This window comes from Vulpes vulpes, chromosome 1 (assembly GCF_048418805.1).
Source record: "Vulpes vulpes isolate BD-2025 chromosome 1, VulVul3, whole genome shotgun sequence".
NCBI lineage: Eukaryota > Metazoa > Chordata > Mammalia > Carnivora > Canidae > Vulpes > Vulpes vulpes.
In genome coordinates, this window is record NC_132780.1 from 85,517,102 (window position 1) to 85,539,601 (window position 22,500).

General features: G+C 34.6%; 1 protein-coding gene across 11 annotated transcripts in view; it reads right to left on the reverse strand.

Moving 5' to 3' along the window:
- The window catches only part of UTRN (utrophin), a 497,326-nt gene that overhangs the window by 35,600 nt on the left and 439,226 nt on the right, over positions 1-22,500 (reverse strand). For all 11 annotated transcript variants that reach the window (XM_025997956.2, XM_072719084.1, XM_025997957.2 and 8 more), the window contains 4 exons: positions 17,419-17,504; positions 13,347-13,504; positions 11,678-11,844; positions 10,621-10,732 (listed from right to left, as the gene is read on the reverse strand). In XM_025997956.2, the coding sequence (XP_025853741.2) occupies positions 10,621-10,732; positions 11,678-11,844; positions 13,347-13,504; positions 17,419-17,504 (523 nt within the window). The remainder of the gene's footprint in view (positions 1-10,620; positions 10,733-11,677; positions 11,845-13,346; positions 13,505-17,418; positions 17,505-22,500) is intronic.

Consider the following 22,500-nt stretch of genomic DNA (forward strand, 5'->3'; position numbering starts at 1 on the left):
GTGCCCCCCTCAGTGCACGTCACCCATTCACCCCCACCCCCGCCTTCCTCCACTTCCACCACCTCTAGTTCATTTCCCCAAGTTAGGAGTCTTTATGTTCTGTCTCCCTTTCTGATATTTCCCACACATTTCTTTTCCCTTCCCCTATATTCCCTTTCACTATTATTTATATTCCCCAAATGAATGAGAACATATACTGTTTGTCCTTCTCCGATTGACTTACTGCACTCAGCATAATACCCTCCAGTTCCATCCACGTTGAAGCAAATGGTGGGTATTTGTCATTTCTTATGGCTGAGGAATATTCCATTGTATACATAAACCACATCTTCTTTATCCATTCATCTTTCGATGGACACCGAGGCTCCTTCCACAGTTTGGCTATTGTGGCCATTGCTGATAGAAACATCGGGGTGCAGGTGTTTTGGCATTTCACTGCATCTGTATCTTTGGGGTAAATCCCCAACAGTGCAATTGCTGGGTCGTAGGGCAGGTCTATTTTTAACTCTTTGAGGAACCTCCACACAGTTTTCCAGAGTGGCTGCACCGGTTCACATTCCCAGCAACAGTGTAAGAGGGTTCCCTTTTCTCCGCATCCTCTCCAACATTTGTGGTTTCCTGCCTTGTTAATTTTCCCCATTCCCACTGGTGTAAGGTGGTATCTCATTGTGGTTTTGATTTGTATTTCCCTGATGGCAAGTGATGCAGAGCATTTTCTCATGTGCATGTTGGCCATGTCCATGTCTTCCTCTGTGAGATTTCTCTTCATGTCTTTTGCCCATTTCATGATTGGATTGTTTGTTTCTTTGGTGTTGAGTTGAATAAGTTCTTCATAGATCTTGGAAACTAGCCCTTTATCTGACATGTCATTTGCAAATATCTTCTCCCATTCTGTAGGTTGTCTTTTAGTTTTGTTGACTATTTCTTTTGCTGTGCAAAAGCTTCTTATCTTGATGAAGTCCCAATAGTTCATTTTTGCTTTTGTTTCTTTTGCCTTCGTGGATGTATCTTGCAAGAAGTTACTGTGCCCGAGTTCAAAAAGGGTGTTGCCTGTGTTCTCCTCTAGGATTTGATGGAATCATGTCTCACATTTAGATCTTTCATCCATTTTGAGTTTATCTTTGTATGGTGAAAGAGAGTGGTCTAGTTTCATTCTTCTGCATGTGGATGTCCAATTTTCCCAGCATATCTTCAATTTTTTTCCTATCTTCAACATCTGTCATTTTCTCTTGGATATTTCATATTGCTTTCTTCATTTCTTCTTAACTTTCAGAATTTGTCTCTTATTCACCTTCTATTTCTCTCAAAATATTTACCTCTCCTGTTTATTAAGACTACAATTAATTAGTCTTAATTTTTGAAATGATTTTTCTTTTATTTCAAATTCTTCCCTGAGTTCTATCACCTCGTTTCCAAGATTTTCCAGTTCTGATTTATGTGTTGGATCAGTTTCTTAAGCTTATTTTGCAATGGTGGGTTATACCTTTGACCTGTTCAAGGAGCACATATTTCTGGTAGGCTTTACTACACGTATATTTTTTGGTTCTTCTATCTTTTTTTTAATAATTGCTTTACATGAGATTTGATCTTGATACTTTCTGCTGCTGAATTTTGTCATTGTTGTGAAATTAATTTTCCTAATTCAAGAAAGCTTCATACAGTTCAGGAAACCTTCTCTAACTTCACAGGGCTCCTTCTTCTTTTGCTTTTGTGGGGTAGTCAAAAATAGGGCTGTTGAGTTTGGGGATTTCCTGGTCCTATTCCCTTGCCTTACTTTGGACTAGATCATTTCTTTCATCTCTGTTGACCTGCTATGTTAGTGTCATTCCTAGCAGTTTATCCAGTCTGAGGCTCTTTACTGGAAGGAAGCCCTAGAGGGTTGGGTCTAAGGGCTCCAGAAGCTCAGAGCACCCCCAGAACCTTCAGATCTTCCTCTCTGGGTGACTTCTAGGTTCACAGCTCTGCTCCCAAACCAGCTCTTTGAGCTTTCCACTAAATACCTGTTGTCTGTTTTAGGGTTCTCCAGTTCTCACGCACCTTGCATCCTTTCCCTTCCTTTTAGAGATAATAGTATCTTCATGCAGGTTTTATGGCTGATGGTGGCTTGTCAGCACCAGATTTATTTTGCAGATATCTTATTACCTAGTTTTATTGTAAATGTTGCCCAGGGGTTTGGTTTTATTATCTAGTTGCTCTCTTTTTATGTAACTAATTTAGAAATGGGAAGAAAATGACAAGGACAAAGTTTTTGAAAAATTCTAAAGCCACTTCTACTGCCATTTCCCCCAAATCCTTCTGGCTTGATTTTTAATAAGCACATAAGAACTCACTTATCCAAACGAGGACTGTCTTTCAAATTGTCATTTTTGGAAAGCTCATTGAAGCTGAGTCATTGTGAAAAACATTTTAAAACTAAACCTACATAGACAAGTGGGCATGTGAATACTCAAAATTCTACTTCCCCCCACTATGCTACTATTAAGTAGCACAGAGATTATGATGAAAACTTATTTGGATAATAAAAAGTAATTAGTTTTCAACTTGCATCACACCGACTAACACAAATGAATGCATAAAATATAAAAACATGTTTCTGAATTACAAAAGCTACCCTGGGGTAACTCTATGCATGTAACTCCCTACCAAAGTCTTAAAAATTTTTGTGCAAGCTGGTATCAGATGATTTTTCACTCAAGGTCTATTTTTTAAGCCAAAGTTGGGAGTATTTTAAATTTTCCTTCATTTTATTCCTTGATTGAGGACAAATATAGACATCATATAGACCAAATTTAGAGTTATCTTTCACTTGTGTTTGTATATCTACATATAAATCCATATGTATTATTATATATATCCCTGTTCATGTTTTAAACTGTATATTCTTATTGTAAATGCTGACATCTATGTATTATTGAACTTCAAAAACATGGATATGTGACTGAGAGTCTTGTCCTTCTCATTAATGTGAATTACAAGGAGCTACAAGGCTAAAGTACAAAAGAATCTAGAAGTTAGGAATGTGAACTCTCATAGTATTATAGTCAACTAGATTCTTGAATACATTGATTTACTACTTCAGCTCACAAAACTCCTCTCCTAATAACACAAAAGAGCCACAAAGCAAAACGTAAAAGGGACTATTCACAATGATATCAAATAAGCCCGAGGCCAAAACATCCAACTTCTAATTACCTAGCAATTTTAGCAAAACACCAAAACAACTGCAAATAAATAAGCAAAATCATGTTTATCTAAAATCTTCCCCAAATTCCTCTAGTCAGCTCATAACTTGGGTGGCAATATTCTCTAATTCTTCAACAAATACTCCTAACATTAGAGCTTTTACTGTTAACTACAAAAATGAGTAACTTTTTGACCGAGAAAAACAAGGAGGAAAACCAAAGTTATATAAGAAACAACACAGTCATTGGGCACATGAGTAGAATAATTAAACACTACCGTTTGGATTATGCACAAGTGCAAAAATCACTATTAAACAGCATCATCATTAGAAAGATTTATTTCTTAAACATAGAAGTCAATAATCCCAAATGGTATATGCATACTTCTAAGGAGTATATCATTATCACAGGACTTATCTTAAAGATGTTCCAATATATTTTTTTAATTGCAAAAACAACTTCTCAGGATTGAGCTAAGTTTCACTGATGTCAAAAGTTGAAATTCAGATACACTGAACTCCATGAATGGATGAAATAAGTCAGACAAGCTTGGAGTCTTTCAAGTTCTAATGGAAAAACATGAAACTAAAAAATTAGCATTAACAGAATCACCATGGGGTCAAAAATAAGTAGGGTAATAAGGCAGCCAAAGGAAAATGGATATCGTCCAAACCTCAACCTAAGAGCCAATGACACACTCTAAATTATTCAACTTACTGGGAACACAGGGTAAGGTGAGCAAGAACTGAAAAGCTACTTCAGCATGCTGAGGTCAGAGAAGTTGCAATGATGCTGCATCTTTAGTCTGCTGGCAAACATCCCAAGTCTCATCTGAAGAAGCAAGACTGCCAAAAACAAACTACACTAAAACAATGTAGAGCTTTCCAAAGAATGAACCAGCATTTTCTTATATTTGATTTTTATACTCTTACAAATACACTGATGCTGGGAACTGGACTGAACAACTAATTCTAGTTTTTCCCTTTGTTCATGCTTATTCTTGCTAACACTAACAACATATAGTTTGGAAAGAAAAGACGTGATTTCACTTTTAACTTTAAAAGGGAACTTTTTGTTTTTTCTTGTAAGAAAATAGATTTTTCTACAGTTTCTAGAAATGCTGAAAATATGAAACTTTGGTTTATTTCCCCATATATTTAATCAATATTGGCAAGAATATGCTTGAATCTGTTGCTTGGAAAGTAACACGTATTTGCTTAAAAAATACAATACAAATGTGTTTTAAGTGTTATTAATGTAACAAGCTCCTTCCCATAGAGATACATTTTTTCCTGTCCTCCACTGTTCTTAACAAAATCTCAATGAAACTGTCAGCTGTAAACTAGTCCTGCCTAAACCTTGCATATAAGCAGAGAATTTTGTAATGATTCCACTCAATTAATTTGAATGCTGGGAATAGCTAACATTGCTGACTTTTTCAGCAATAAAATTTTGCAAACATCCCATCTCTTCTCCCTAAGCTAACACCTCTCAAACCATCTTCCTATTCCAGCTCACCCTTCTGTTCCTTGTACCTGTATTTGCCAACAAGCAAGTATCCTATTACCTTTCCCCATTTCTTCTCTTCTCTCCTGGACCACTGTCCCTCACCAGATGCACACAGTCTCTGCTTAGTTACCTTTCTTTCCACACTATCATGGACTCTGTGCCCTTTGATGTATAAACACACTCTACTACATCTTGTTCATAACTGTGGCTTCAAAACCTTCTCCTTTGACGAATCTGGATGCTCTGTGATACTACATCTCCCCTACCTTCCTCTCCATGATGGGCTGTATAATCTCTTCCCCCACCAAGGCCAAGAATAAATGAGGTTTACAGCATTTTGCCCTGAGCCCTAGTCTTCTCACCAATGAAAACCAATGTGCCCATCCAACTCTCCTCTTAGACTGTACGTGGCCAGACACAGCTATCACCTGTCACTTCTAGAGACATACTCTGATCTTCTAAATGCCATCTCAGCTCAGAATTCTTCATGTTCCACATTAGCCACCCACACAGGGGTAAGTAAGTTCAAACCTCAGACCTCATCAGGACTCAAAACATTATTCGGTTCCAAATTTCTAACTTGGAAAAAAGCCTGATCCTTACTCCTACTTCTTTAGGGATTTATACAGTATGGGGACAGTTCAAAGCAATCCTGGTATCCCAGTATCATTAATGCCTTTGAATCATTCATTCCCTTGGCCTTCAACTATATCCACCGTCTTTTAATTCCAAAGTGACTGAGCAAGTGCAAATCCCTGCCAGTTAACTTCAGATCCACCCCTGTGGCAATATAGCAATCAATTTACTCATGTCTTATTGACTCATGCTTGCCCCCAGTAGCAATTTGAAACATTTTCCATTCTCCTTAATATTTAACCCTATCCAGCTCTCTCTCACTGGTAGCAATTGCATAAACTCTTAAAATCATACATGCAACTCATCATCTTCTCGCTCTAGTTTAAAGGATTATCTTTCTTATGTGCCCTAACATAAAAAAAAAAATGTGTCTAACATCAATTAAGTTTTGGTTATTTGCAACAGAGAATATAGGCAATTTTTAAAAAGATAAAATTAGGATAATTTTAATTATGAAATTAAATGATTACAAACTCTAATTCCAATAAAAAAGAAATTTAGGGGCACCTGGGAGGTGATTAAGCAGCTACCTTTAGCTCAGGTCATGATCTCAGAGTCCTGGGTTCAAGCTCCAAGCTGGGGCTCACTGATCAGCAAGGAGTCTGCTTCTCCCCCTCCCTCTGCGACTGCCTGGCTGCTCATTCTTTCTCTCTCTCTCTCTCAAATAAATAAATAAAATCTTTATGTAAAAAAAGAAACTTAAAATCTGTACATCTTTAATATAAAATGTCACTATTTTAAATAAATAATAAATAATCCCTGAGTTCAAATGTAGAGGTCACAGGTAACAATATAAATTTTTGACTGTTATTTTAATCCATAAATTTGGTCAATTTAAAAAATACATAGTCTTAAATTTCTCCACATAGAGGTCTTTTCTTTCCTTCATTATATTTTCACTGTACCTCCAGTCCCCAGCAAAATGCCCGTACAATTGGGTACTCAACAAACATAACACTCCAGCAAGCATACAGGAAACAGTCTGCTAATGCACCAAATTGTGTATATTTCCCCAAGGGAGTAAAATCATTAAATCCAGGCCACCAACTTTGAACAAATCACCTTTTTTCTAAGACTTAGTTTTCTCTTTAAAATGAGAATGAATTAGATGATTGCTTAGATCTTTCCAGCTTTAATATTCTATAATTAGTGTTTATAATGTCAGATATGAATTCATTTACCTTTTATGAGCCAGGCTTTAACTAAGCATAGTTAAAAAAAAAAAAAAAAAACAAAGAAAAGAAAAAAAAAGAGTAAGATTCATTTCTGTCTTAAAGGAGTTAAAAAGAGAGTAAAGGGGAAAAACACATGGAAAACATGAGATAATATACAATCCAGTGCTAACTGGTGAAACAGAGGCTATTGTTGGAGACCACATGGTGAAGAAGCACCCTTGGAAGGGAAGCCAGAGGACATTGGGAAGATTTTATACACACAGTAAGAGTCAAGCTGTTTTTGTGAAGGGGTAGGATTTGTAGGGACAAAGAGAGTGGTGACAGGGATTAAACAGAATCTATGTCATGTTGGCTGTTTTAGATGAACTCTTACTGAGTCCAATCATAAACTTCTTAATGTACAAAGTTGGGTTATAGAATAATGGAATAAAATAGGAGCTTAAAAAAGTCATTTTCCGGCAGCCCCAGTGGCTAAGTGGTTTAGCGCCGCCTTCAGCCCAGGGCCTGATCCTTGGAGACCCAGGATCGAGTCCCACGTCAGGCTCCCTGCATGGAGCCTCCTTCTCCCTCTGCCTGTGTCTCTGCCTCTCTCTCTCTGTGTGTCTCATGAATAAATAAGTAAAATATTAAAAAAAAAAAAAAAGATTCTTCTAGAGAAAGAAGAATTCACTTCTATGTATAAATGTTTTGCTATCAATTTCATAAAATGCCTTCATAAATTATGATCAAGAGTTCACACACCATTAGTCTGCTTACATCTAAAGACAAACATTGTCACAGCAAGCTGATATATTTGAAGAAATATTTCTGGAGCTTTCAGGGTTTAAAATAAGGCTTCAGAAAACCTTTAACAATAGACACATTGAGATTCAGCCGAAGAAGGAAGTTAAAGGGGAAAGAAATGAAGTCAGTAATATAATGAGAGAACCATCCCAGCCACAAATGGAGATCCCAGCACTATGAGAAATGCAAACACCAAGATCTGTATGGAAAGGTTTGATCCATTCACTTGCAAACGGTGCTTATTATCATTGTATTGAAAACTCACATTTGAATTTCTCTTCTAAGGCAGACATCAAATGAGTTTAGGGAATATTGGGTAAAAGATGAAATATATATATTTATATATATATATATATATATGATAAAAGTTGAAAAAATATATATATAAAGTTTACTGAAAAGAGGAGAGCAAAATCCAAAGAACGCTGATGAAAAGAAAGAAAATTGGAAACTCATCAATGTAGTAATTCGTTACTATTAAATTGGAGTGTACCATTCAAAAATTCAACTTACATATATTTCTAGCTACTTTATCAAAAGTTGTGAGATCAAATGCAGAAAATAACCTGTTATAAGATGATTTATGAGTAGGTTGCTAATTAAGATCACTATACAAACTCCAGAAAGGGGCAAAGGACCTCCCAAAGCATATCTACAAAAAAGGAAGCCATCCCTTACAACGCAGGATCCCTTACAAAGCTGTGATCTTAGATATGACGACAATGACTCTGCAAAATCTATGTAACAAGAGGAGCTTTGGGTAACCTACAGATTTCATTTTAAAATGACAGTTTTTATGCATCAGCGAAATGCATCAACGTATCAGTGATTTGCAAGCATGCCCCAATTGGCCAATGACTAATGTTGAAGAGATGTATATTTTGAATTGTGTATTTTGCAAAATCATTAGGAATCATATTTAAGCCTAGGAAAAACCATAATTTTAATTTTATACATCTTTAAACATGTGGTCACATTTTTGTACATCTTTAACATATATTTACTTTGTGATTCTTCTGTTTTGACCTTAGCTCTTTATAATCAGTTTCCTAAATGCCTACTTCTAATCATGTAAATATTAATGCTATATTTCTCCCAAATTTCTTACATCAACCAGCAAGGTTCTGCACAATGTGCCGCCTTTATGTTTCATCTCATTTCCTACCACTCTCCCTTTTGCAGACAGAGAAATTCACCCATTTTTTTCTGTTCCCCCAACATTCCTACCTCTTTCTTTCCCATCTGTATGGATGTGTGACCTGTGCAGTTGCAGGGATCTTATACTAACAAGCTCCCTAAGTTTGGCTTAATGCTCTGCTGTTGACATTTTAAAAGCTATAGACATTCCAAATAAGGGGTCCACCTCTTCCCTGTGCTCTGGGCACTTCAAATGACATAGCTGGTGCTACCTACTGCCCTCTCCTTGTGGAAATCTGCTCCATTTTTTTCTGTGCTCCAACCATGCCAACCTCTTTCCCATGTCCAGACTTCTGTGTCTCTTTCTTCTCTGAAATACCTTCCTACTAGCTCGTCACACAGTTGCTTCTTTCTCATCCTTCAATCTCAACTCAAATGTAAACTTCTCTGGCTGACCTTTCCTGATTTCTTTATCTAAAGCGCCTCCTCTAATCTTCTATCTCATTACCCATTTATTTCTTTTAAGGCGCTTAGTATAATCTGTAATGATCTCATTTATTTGTTTCCTTGTTCCTTGTCACACATTCCCTCCACCTAAATGGAAAGTAGCAGGAGAGACAGTAATCTTGTCTACCCTGGTAGTACACTGATGAATTAAAGCTGAGAATAGTTTCTGACATAAGGCAAGTACTCAATACTTATTTGCTGAGTGAATAAATATGTTAATCATAGTAATAAATGGTGTTTCATAAATATTCTTGGGGGATTTTTTTCCTAGTTATCATGCACTATGGGTATTTCATCTATTATAATCTCACAGCATTTTCTAGAGATTTCCTCTCCGCAAATGCAGCACCTATTTATTTGAGATAAGATACCTAAGATGGAGAGATTTATATGTGTATGTTTTATAAGTATTGCTGTTTTTCTGTCAATTTATAATCCAAAAAGTAACTCAATTGCTTAAACCTAAAGAAAATATATAACTCTATGAATAAATTTTGGTTCACTATTTGAAAGGAAGCTAGAAAATAGCTCTTTATAGCAAATGAAGATAACTTCAGAAAAAAACAGCTTTAAATCAAAGGAACAAGACTTGGTATCCAATGCTAGTGACATTGTAATAGGATCAGGATATTAACAAAATGTGATAATAATGTAAAGTGGTATAAATATCTTTTGGAAATAAGTTGACATGAAGAATTATGGCCATAAAAATACTCATATTCATTGACCCAGATAATTTATTTTCGGTGTTTTATTCTATGGAAACATAATTTATGCAATATAGAGAAAAAGCTATTTTCACAAAGATATTCATATGATTGCTGTCTGTAATATCAGAAAATTGAAAATAAACTTAAGTGTCCAAGTAAATTTGAGGGAGTAGTTGGATAAATTTTAGTAATTCACTCAGTTAACTAGGGGGAACATGTACTATACCACATGTTCAGTGATTAAAGCAGGATTGAAATAATGCAAATACAGAAATTAATCTTGACAAAATAAGAGATTTTATTTGATTTGATTTGATTCAGGAGTCAGATTTATGAATTTTTTACTTTCTCTGTTTTCTACTTTTTGCTAATATAAATATATTTAATTATGAAAATGTACTTTAACTGTCTAAAAGAGACAGTTTCTCGTCACACAGTATCATTTTCAATGCAGACCAGTGTAAGTTCCTAAAAAGAGTTGGTACCAAGAAAGTTAAGTTTAAAATCAAAGCACAGATGTAACAAAATGTAATAAATTTTTCTGAAAAAAGGATAATTAATTATTCTGTTAATGAATTCAACATAGAAGAATTTGTTTAAAAGAAATCAAAAACACAAAAAAAATAGTTAAATAATCTTAAAATTGATTTTTTCCATAAAAATTTGTCTAAATACACCAAATAATTTTGATGTTAATTAATACAAAAGCAATATGTCATTTAAAAAAAAAAAACAAGAAGGACACCTGGGTGGCTCAGTTGGTTAAGTATCCAACTCCTGATTTTGGCTCAGGTCATGCACGATCTCAGGGTGGTGAGATGGAGCCCTAAGTCAGGCTTCCCACTGGGCATGGAACCTGCTTAAGATTCTTTCTCTCCCTCTCTCTCTGTTCCCCACGTCTCTAAACAACCAAACAACCAATCAACCAACCAACCAACCAACCAACCAACCAACCAACCAACCAAGTGGCTCAGTACTTACAGGTATACAATATTCCACCATCGGGTAATGTAATTTGTGACCTTTTGCCGTTCGACCCGAAAAAAAGCAACTCTGGCAGACATCATAGTTAAAATGCTTTAGGCTTCTATACCTAGAGAAAAGAAAAGAAAATTCATTAGCTTGCATGCCTAATTTTAGTCCAAATCATTCGGCTGTGGGCAGGAATGCCATTCATCCAAATCACCATGGAAATAAAGGTTGATTGGTCACAAAATGTAGAATTTTCTTTGTATCTTAGCTCCAAATTAGGGCCAAGAAAATCTTGGATTTCACAAGGGAAATTAAGTAACCCACCTCCCAAGTGAAAAAAAAAAAAAAGCAAATTTTTGAAATCCAAGTCTCTAAAGCATTTTGCCATTGTTTTCAACATTATGAGAAGACAAATATCCATGTCAGATGTTTTCTGTAATGTATGAAAGTGAATGCAAATGGCAGAGAAGGAGAGTCATGTTTATTAGCTTGACACATCAGATTTTTAAATTACACTGTCAATAAGAAATGAATCTCAAAATTCCCTGACAAAGCTTTCTCCAGTGAGAATGAATCAGGGTTTAAAAAAAAAAAAAAAAAAAAAAAAAGAGAATGAATCAGGGTTAATCGATTTCACAGCAAACTTGGGCATAAGTAACATAAAGAAATCTAGTTACTTCTCACTATTTAAATGTTGCTTTCTGCTTACTAAGTTTGACCCCAAAGGCCTTACAACATCAGCAAATTCCATCAGAGCCATATATGTAAATTGAGTCATACAATTATTATGCATGAACATTTCTGGGATCTACGTAAATAGAAATTCAGAATAATCTCCGTTTCTGGAGCCAAGTGGTATAGATAACAATAATAATAAAATAAGCTTCATGTAGTAATTATAAGAAGGAATGCCGTTTTCAGATAGATGGAATATGCTAAGATTCTCATTTATTGAGGATACAAACCCCCAATGGAATCAGTGGGAAGGGATGGTAAATGTATACTGAAATTATAACAACAGAACAGAAAACAGTCTCCTACTATCCCTGGCAACAGATCATCTTACCTGAACCCAACTATTGGACATTCTTTACAGATGTTGCATTTAGCTTGATGCTTTGCAGTCTCAGCTGCAGCCACTCGGTGTAAAACTGGCAGCCAAACCATGGACTGTGGTTCCAGACGCATCCAATCTATAAAATCTTTTACGCTTATCTCTGGCTTGTTGTTATTCTGGTAAAAACAATATATATATATTAAAAGTGAAGAAAATCTCTTCATTGAGATTGCAGCAGGTATTGCTTTATAATCTTCTGAAAATCTGTATGAAGTGAAAGAAAAGTTATAGAACTCTTTCCAGGTCAGTTAAATCACAAAATATTTAAGGTTCTTAATGGAGAGAAAAATCTAGAATTTAAAATCAGAAAAAAACAAATAATTTTATAAGGAAGAAGAAAAAAAAATCCCATTGCCCTCCTTAATAGACTCAGATTAAAAACAAAAACAAAAAACAAAACCCCAAACCACACAATTCAAGGTACTATTTTCGCATAAATATTTTAATCCTATAAAACTTGTTTATCTGAGTAAAAATTTGAGAAAAACTCATTGGTAACTTCCCAAACTTGAAGGTCATTACAGATGCTAAATAAAAACTATTATTTCTGTGTCCTGGTCCACCCATTACAACATCATACTAGGAATATATTACTATGAATATACTTGGCAACATTTCTAAATTTATTATGATTAACTGCATTTAGTCTGAATCTCTCTTTAAACCTAATCCTAACTAATTTTCATATGTGCAAAGTTAAATTTGTAACATCTTTCTCCCACTTTTGTCAAGGTCACCCCATGAACCAGTACATGGTAGAACCATATTTAGAATTTTCATTTGGTATTTTTTGTATTTCTAAAACAAGTAAAAGGGCCATTATAAAATGTAATAACCCATAACATCAATTCTCCTTAAAGAGATGATGTGAGCATTTTTTTTTCTCAGCAACAATAAATCACTGGATATGCTTTGGCAAAATATCTATAGCTTTTTCCTTTATGCATACATATAACATCAGTAGTAACATTTCCAGAATGCTTTTATATGCATTAAAAAGATTTTGGGGGTTTGTATGGAAGAAAAAACCCCAGTCAATCAATTATATAACTTGGTATGTGGTTATATTTTCATGAACATCATAAGAAGACAGAGGAGATTCAGGTGAATACAGTAGGAACACATACTGAAGCCCTTCACTTGAAGGGCTCAGAGAAGGATTTTCAGAGAATGTGAAAAAGATCAAAAGAAAGAATAAGGATTAGCAGGAGAATAGAGTTTGTAGGTGAAGGGTAAGAAAGAATATACTAAACAAAAGGCACATGTCCAAAGGTGCTAGGGCAGGAATGAAGGAAGTAAAATTGCCACTGGAAACAGACAGGAAGGGGATGAGTGGTAAAAGGTGAGGCCCAGGGCAAAGTGAGGGTCAATCACAGCAATCTAGTAGCACATTTTAAAGATGTGGTGTTTTATCCATTTACAAACAGTAAGTCTCCTTGAGAAGGTTGCTATTCCTTGAATGAAATGTGTTTGAAAAAATTTACAACACAAACTTACTGGGATGGTACCCAACATCTTCTACGATTCGGTTCTAGCACAAGTTCCCTGTTCCAATTCTCACAACTTCCTCAACACCATTCCTGATATGTTCTACATACCAGCGATCCTTCTCGCTTACCTGTTGGAAGCAGCTGCGAACACTGGGTTCAATATTACTGCCCCCAAAAGCTGCCACTTCCCCCAGCTGCCGAGGGATCTGGATGGCATCATGAAGTAACAGGCCAAGCTGTCTCTGGTCACACATTTCTGTCGGGCCTGCCACCTCCTTAAAGAGATCTACAAAGAAGAGAGCCCAGAGGTTAACTTCCATCTGCTTAGACTATTCTTTTATGTAAATGATATCTCTGGTTTTGTCAACTTAATGATGTAGATTTAAAAAAAATTATGTGGACATGAATCACATGAGTTATTTAAATTTCATGTAAAAGCAATCCACTTTCTTATAGAAACAAATACTTTTTGGAAAGGAATTTCCAGGTTTTAAAAACTTAAAAAAATCACACAAATTCTAAATGCTTTTCATGTGAAGTTTAATGAGAACAGAAAAAAAGGATAGTAAGTATGTATTTGGTCCTAAAAATCATTCCTAAACAATACTTGGTAAATAGATATCAGATGAAAGTCTGTCATTTTGATGTATTTTTCTTTTAAGGGAAATAAAGCTAAATCTAACACTGCCAACAGTGAATTTTCAAACAACTGAACCAAGCTCAGTGATACTGACATAGTAATTACAGTGAAATGTAACTTTAAGTTTACACAGAGGAAGTGAATCCAAGTAAGATAAATTTAATTTTTACTATCATTTGTTCACTTAGATTTGGTCAGAATTCTGTGTTTTTCTTTTTTTCTTCCTTTCATAAAAATTTGAGTATAGTTGACACACAATGCTATATTAGTTGCAGGTGTACAACATAATGATTCAACATCTCTATACGTTATGCTATGCTCACTACCACAAGTAGAGTTACCATCTGTCACCATACAATGCTGTTACATTACCATGGACTATATTCCCTATGCCATACCTTTTATTACTGTGATTTACTCATTCCATAACTAAAAGCCTATATCTCCCACTCCCCTTCACTCACTCTGTCTACCCTTCATCCTTCTTCCCTTTGTTAAAAATAAGACTTTCAAAAAAAAATAAAAATAAAAAAATAAGACTTTCATAGCCAGAAAATATTTATTTAGGACTCTTATGACTCTTGTTTTAAACCCACTGCTAGGAAGAGACCTTCTAAGTAATAATGCTCTCTATACAGAGAAATACACATTTCAGTGACATGAATCATGCCAAGTTTTCCTCTTTTGAGGAAGACAGCTATACTACTATGCCACAGTTAAGGTAAAGCTACACATAAAACACAGAAGAAAAGATTCTTTAACATTTTGACATACTTCTGAATTTTGATAAAAGTTCTTATTTTCATATTATAGTCAGAAATAAAGAGGAATATTAGGATGTGGGAACAGGTCACAATCTAAAAATCAAGTTCCAACAAATCAACACAGAAGACATGCAAAATGCATTCTTGTAAATGCATTTTTGATGAGGCAAGAAAGCCACTCAGCTATAAGCAAGAATGTCCAGCAGTTGGTAGAATGTAACTAAGGGATATTCTCAAGAAGGTGCTAAGAGAGAAGGAGGTGTCACCAGGGACAAGACACTGACATTAGCCATTGCAAAATCACTGTGCAGATGGATACCAATTGAACCAGAACAGCACCTATGCCATTGAGTTTGGAGAGCAAATTGTCTTCAATATTAATCTAACAATGGAAATAATAATGAAGTGTTCTGATATCACTGGGGAAATCAAAACTAAAATCAGAGTTGCTAAGGACCTCAAAATAAAAAACAAAACAAAACTCCAGAACATTTCCGGAGTCTCAATACTTGCAGGAAAGATTTAAAGATTTTACCCAAAGGATGTCTTATTTAATTAAGTACTAAAATGGCATACTTCACGGATTAAGATAAATATCAGAAATTCTCATTGCAGGGCTTCTGCTTTCTTTGCCATAATCTGAACATTTAATGTTGAATTTGCTGGTATTTGTAGAAAGTATGTCTATTGTATTACGAGTGCGTGAATACAGGTATGCTGAAATATGCTCCTCATTTGAAAATTATACCTTTTAGACATATGTTTGAAGGTATGTATACAGATAAAAGAAATCTTTATATATTATATTTGGTTTTGCCCTATAACTACAGTCACCGTGTTATAACTCTTTCTTTTGGTCTCAGCTTGCTTTTTGATAGCCAACTTGAAAAGGAAGGGAGGAGAAACCATTGATCTAGGAAAACAGAACATTCTTACATTTTAATATTCATGGTACACTTTGAGAGTGTATTTGTATTTGTTTCAGAGTAAGATGAGCATCATGATGTAACTGTTACCTTTAAGGAACCTACATTCTTTCAGAAGCACATGAAAACCCCAAACTATAAATGATAAAAAGTCCTTTTTAAAATAGTGCTACAGTGATGTTTTTATTAACATTTTTCTTTCCCACTCATTACAAAAAATAATCTTTTTAGCTTTGAAAATGATTATCTTTTGACAATTACAATGTTGTAGATGATTTAAATTTTGGATAAAAACCAACCAAATAAAAGCCTTCTGCAAAGCTTCTACTAGGTTCTGACTACCATCAAGGCACCTCACCTGATCTTACTATCAGCTTTTTGTTTCATACAAATCCCACATCTCTTATCACTGACATTCTTGTCAAACTGTTTAAGAAAAACAAGCCATCATGATCTAGACTTAAAATTCACAAATTACCTCACAGACATCCCAGAAAATAAGTTTTTAAAAACTTATGTCTGTTCACAGAAGATGCTAAACTTAACTAAGTTTATAGGACCTGGGATCAAATATCCTCTTGTTTTTCGTCTCTCCACATTCATGAAATATCCCTATCGCTCTCCCCAAAATGTTATGAATATACTTTGTGAAGAATCATCTGGTGAGGGACGCCTGGGCGGCTCAGAGGTTGGGTGTCTGCCTTCAGCCCAGGGTGTGATCCAGGGATGGAGTCCCACATCGGGCTCCCTGTATGGAGCCTGCTTCTCCCTCTGCCCATGTCTCTGCCTCTCTCTCTCTCTCTCATGAATAAATAAAATCTTAAAAAAAAAAAAAAAGAATCATCTGGTGATACGCATGATAGGACCAAGTTACCCAGACTTTATGAACAAATTAAATCAGAAAAACTTTACAGTAGTTAAAAGAGTTTAGAGGCACAGCAACTGCTACCATTTATTGAACAGCTGTGATTTATAGGTACTTTTCACATATTATCTCTAATTGCTTTCAAAGCAAAAACTATTGGCTTCATTCTTCAGTTGAAGGAAATCCATTCTGGAGGCTGAAATGTGAAATGTGAGTAATATTGCCTTTTAGCTGGTGGTCTTTAGTGGGATCCTGTAACCTGCCTAAAGTCACTCAGCCACTAAGTGGCAAAGCTGAGATTTGAAGGCACGTCCTCGGCTCCTGAGCCTATCTCTTTCAAAATGTCAGGATGCCTGCCCTTTGTTAACTGAAAGCTAAAAGGATACCACTGATTTATTTGGTGAATAAGGACAAACAAAATTTATTATTTTCTCATGTTATAAAATATAATTCTTTGCCAAAGCCTGTAATAGTTCTAGTCCATCTCATTTTTATTTTCCTGAGGGGGCATTAGAAGTACACAAGGTTCTATAATAAAGAATAATAGGAAAGTTCTAGTCCATCTTAATTTTTTTTCAAGCAGTAGAAGTACAGAGAGAAAGACTCTTGGGCTTTAGAGTCAGAAAAATCTACATGACCTCATTCTACTCTCATAATTTATTGTCTCTGCAGCCATTGATGAGATTTTTAACCCAACTCAGAATTAATTTTTTCTAGCTGGAACACGAAAGTCACAATGCCTACATTCTGAAGTGATTATTCTAAGACTTAGATGAGATATAATGTGCAGTTGGTTTTCACTTCATTGAGGCACCTTGCCTCATTTCACACAAATCCACATCACTTCTCACTGACACCCTTTGTCTAGCCCAGGATGTGTCTAGTAAGGGGTAAAAAGAATAGAAATTGTTATTACAAGTAAATCATATAAAGGAAACCTCCAATCAACTGCTATTATCATTAATATTACTAAAAACACAATTGTACAGGAAAAGTCTTACATACATCTGTATTTTTCTTCTAAGAGACCTTTGGAAAGAGACATCAATCCAATCTTCAGACTCTGCACTCTTATTTTTCCAGTTCGACCCCTATAATTGTAAGAATTTCAACACGTTAGATGTATTTAAAGCTGTATATAGGACACTAATTGTTTCTGAATATCTGTTTTCTTGACGGTAAATTACTGAAAGATGATTGCACCTTAGAGATGCAGATTTTCTATTCACTTTGAACAATTAATTTTAAACCCATACCATAATTTCATGACATGTTTTAATAGCATGTTTGACCCAATCTGAAGAATACAGAGCCTGAAGTCACTTTACATGTAATACATGAACTTGGAAGAACAAATAAAAGTAAAATGAAAATGATAATTACAAAGCTGAAAAAGATATTTTTGGAAATAGTATGAATTAAAATCTATCTGTTAATAATTATAAATGCAAAATTTTAAATAGATAGCAAAAGCTATATATAATATGCATGTGGCTTAATATAGCGAGAAAAATATGATGTCTCTAAAAATAAAGGTACAAAATATACAAAAATTATAGAAAATTAATGTACAGAAACTATAGAATGTACCAGAACTACAAAAATGTACAAAACTACATGTACAAAAACTATATAAAATTAACTATATTGAGGGCTAATAACTTGTTAGATACTTAAAAACCTGTTGTCTTCATTGGTCTCTGTCAATTCAGTTTTCTCAGGTTACTATTTCAATTATAATAGATGGTGATCTTAGGTGTGAAATTTCTATTTGGGGAAGACCCAAATTATAATTAAATACAAAATGTATTAATTAATCAACACTAGGAAACAGCTTTGTACTATGCCAACGAGAGACCATAAGTTGACTAGAAGAAAATTTTTATTTTTAAAAGCATAGAGCTGTCTTTATTCCTGTTGTGTGTCAAAGTATTTCTGAGTTGTCTACCAAATGTCCTAATGTATTAGATCCTGGGGATGGAGAATGGGAAATGCAGAAACCACAAATATTGATAACCTGATCTTTGCTAAGGAGCAACACACAATCTAGAAAAAAAGTCTTTCTTGCTATCTTTATTATTTCATAGTCAGAATCTGCTTTCAGTTTAGGTTTTTAACATTAATTTTTCTCAAGACGTGTTTTCAATATATAAGTACAGTATACTTCATACCTGTATCTAATATCTATGTAACTTTATCATTAAAATTGATAAATCATATCATTACATAAAATTTAGTAACTCATGCTATCTAAAAAACAGATAAATATTTGTGTCATGTCATTTTAATTTTAGGTGGTATTTTTGTCAAACTGTGTTTAAATCTTGTTCTTATTGATATTCCTACTATTAATACTAATGGATATCTTCTATTCTCAAATTATAAATATGCAGGTAAGTTTCTGTATATATACCATGACATACAAGTTATAAAATAAATAAAAGAGAAAAACATGCTGAGATCAGTAAAATGTATTTTCAAAACAGTCACTTAATAGCCTAGACTTTATAATCTATATGAAATCACATCCAATAAACTTATTAAACCGTTAATATGCATGTGTGCAACATTCAAAAGTGACCAATGAAATAATTAATACTTAAATTTTTAAATACATATAGCCATTATAAGCAGAAATCTAAATTAATGTACTCATTCCAGTTTCTTGCCATTATAGAAATATTTTCAAGTTAAACTGAGCCATGCTACAAATTGTTTTTCTAGTTTACATTTTTAAGTGTTTCCTAATTATCACCCCAAAATACACCATGTCTGTTTTTCTTCTCTCACGAATCAAGAAATTTTATTTTCTGGATAATCAGGCAATAGAGCTACAGAAGATAGCAAAAGGCTGGTAAATAGACTAGCACATGGACACAGGGAAAGACAAAGCAGTCCCTTAAGGGAAAAAAGATAAAAATGACATGTATTAGAGGATAACCTCCAGACTATGGTGACAATAGAAGAAAGGGGCATCATCAGGAAGGCTACTGAAAATGTCAATCATCCAATCATCACACCATTAGCAGTTATGAAGGTTTACTGTGGTCCCAGCATTGTTCTGTGTACAAGGAGGACCAGCAGAAAAGTTAAGGCACAATTCCTACCCATGATAAGGTCACACACAGCTTGAGAGGAGGGACAAAAAAACAATGGGAAATGCACAAAAAAGAGGAGAGCAACCTTTATGCATGGAAATAAATCAAGCATAAGAAAGTTGTGGCTGACTTGTTATTAGTCTCATAACATTTGGTAGAGGAGATAAGTCTCAAATCAAACACTGAAGGCATGACATAGCTGGACTGTCCCTAGAAGAGAGTAGATTATTATAGGAAAAACATGGGCAAGGGGACAAAAGCAGGAGTGGAGCACCAGACACTAGATGCTTTCAGGTGCGGGAAAGACTTGTATTAAGGCTAAACAGTTGATAAAGTAGTCCAGGTTTTACCATCTGGAACCAGATGATAGAGAGCTCTGATGTTAAATAAGACATCTAGATTTGAAAAAGAAGAGGGAGGCAAAGAAATTTATTAGTGAGTGATATAACCCAATATTTAATATTTGGTCCCTGATTGTCTTCCAAAGTAACTCCTGTAATTAGTTTAACTGGAAAAATATGTACCTTATAAAATTATATCCATCTTGGCATAGTGAAAAAATAACACTGCAGTAAATGAGGTTAATATTTTCTGTAGGGACAAAAATATTTAAACCAAGTGTTCCAGACTATTGCTTTAAATCATGATTTAAACATTTTTGATTTCTATTAAATTTAGAAGGAAGATCAGAAGTTAAGGCATTTTAACCTGGGAAGATGAAGACTGAGTGAGGCTGTGAACTCATAGATGGAATAAATTTTATCTTTATAGTTTAGAAAGCCCTTTCTACATATATTAGTTCATTTGCCCTTCACAAATATCTTATGTATGGTAAGCAGAGCAGATATCTTTACCTCAATTTTTCAGATGAGAAATTGAGATGCCAAAAGTTGAGTGGCTGCCAAGGTACAAAGCAACCAGAATCAAAAATTTGGATTCTCATCATTCACAACAGAATAGACTTTTTTTTTTTTTTTTTTTGTAAAATTCAGAGTATTAGGAGTTGGATACATGTTAAAACTTGAAAAAAATAGTAAGCTTAATATAACTTATAAAGTACTATGTTTCTTAGATATGGCAATATGGAAGAAATAATCAAGTGATTATTAAAGAAACCTGAGTATTAATTCCCTATCTACCACTAATGTGCAAGAAGTGACTATGGATAAATGGTCTTATCTCATTGGGTCAATTTCTTAATCAGTAAATTGAAGAAAGCAGAGTAAAATGAAAAGGGCAGAATGGAAGATGGAAAGGTCCTCAAAGTCTTCTCCTTCTAGAATTCTAAGATCTCCTGTGTATGCATCACTCATTATTTCAAGAGCTGTTTGAATATACTTCAAGAACTCAAAGTATCAGCTCTGGCTGTAGCATACTACACAAAGGCAGTCAAAAATAAATAGTTAAATAGTGAATATCAAAAAAGCTGAATGAATGGAAAGGTAAGATCATAGTACTATTTCCAAGGTTCAGAGACTTCTTAGGGTCCAAAATGTTCTAATGCTCAAAGCAAACTAGTAACTTGAATAAGTCTTGTTTAGATAAATTATGGTTGTTAGAGAAATTTGGGTAATCAACTCTGGCTATCTGAGACTGCCATCATATGATTAGCTATATTTTTTTCCCTTTACATTAATGCATGATATTCCTCTCTAGGACAGAAAACTAGACTGGATGCATACAGCATTCTGATCCAGCATGGTCTTCACTATATTCTTTGGCATGGAAGGAAAATAAATCTTAAAAGCTTTTTTTTTCCTTTAAAATGGAAAATTTCAAGAAACTGTCTAAATAAGAAAGAGTACCTCGGTGTAGCATTTCCCATGTGTTCACATTTGATGATGGAAAGTGGAAATATGCCAACATTTGATTCCCTAGAATATGAATCACAACATTTCACATTCTGCTTCCTTCACAACTAAGTGGCACTATTCCCTTTGGGCTGTCCAGTGAAAACAACATATGTGTGTATGACATGTTATGAGTTAGATTCTCCTAGAATTCGTGTGTTGAAGGTCTAACCACTTGGTAACTCAGAATATGATTGTATTCAAAGACAGGCTCTTTAGAGAAGTAATTGACCCAAAATGAGATCATGGGGTGGGCCCCAATCCAATGCAACAGATGTTTTTATAAGATAAGGACACAAACACACATAGAAGACAGACCATGTGAAGACACAGGGAGAAGATAACCATCTCTAAGCTGAGGAGAGAGGCCTCAGAAGAAACCAATCCTGTTGACACCTTGATCTTGGACTTCTAGTAAGAAAAATTCCTGTTACTTAAGTCGCCTAGTTTGTGGTACTTTGTTATGGCAGCCCTAGCAAACTAATGTAGGGTGTTTGAATTAGATGAGGGTGGTTTAACATCTTCTCCAGTTCTTCCTGAAATTATTGCTCAAAACATCCGCCTCTACCATGCCCTTATAGAACTTAATGGGGTTCTCAACCAAGTAATCTATGAATGCAGCATTCTTCCTGGGCCCTCAAATTAAGTTATAGGTTTTGTAGTTAACACATCCAATTGACCAACTATCTTGGTGAATTTACTATATAGAAAATGTTTCTTTTGGAGGTTTAAAAAATTGAAGATCAGCTAAATAGTGAATTAATGCCAAAGTCATATTTTATTCTAGAAGGATAAAAAAGGATAAAATGAAATGTATTAAAAGATACCAGACAGGGATATAGTAAATCCCACATTCATTATTATAATTGAGATTTATGCTACCTATCTGTTCTTCAGTGACTTTCTTAAGAGTCCTCTAGCACATGGTGGCTATTCAATTATTTAAGAAAAAAAAAAAACAACTTTGTTGTGACATTTGTGAATATTGGAAGGTAACAAACTTTCTAATCAAAAGAATAAACAATTTTAATTAAATCATCCCTAAAGCAATTGTCACCATTTACTTTTTATATGGAATCAATCCACTGCTAAATACATGTGCATGTATAAACTATCACCTATCTTCTTTCTCTCTAAAT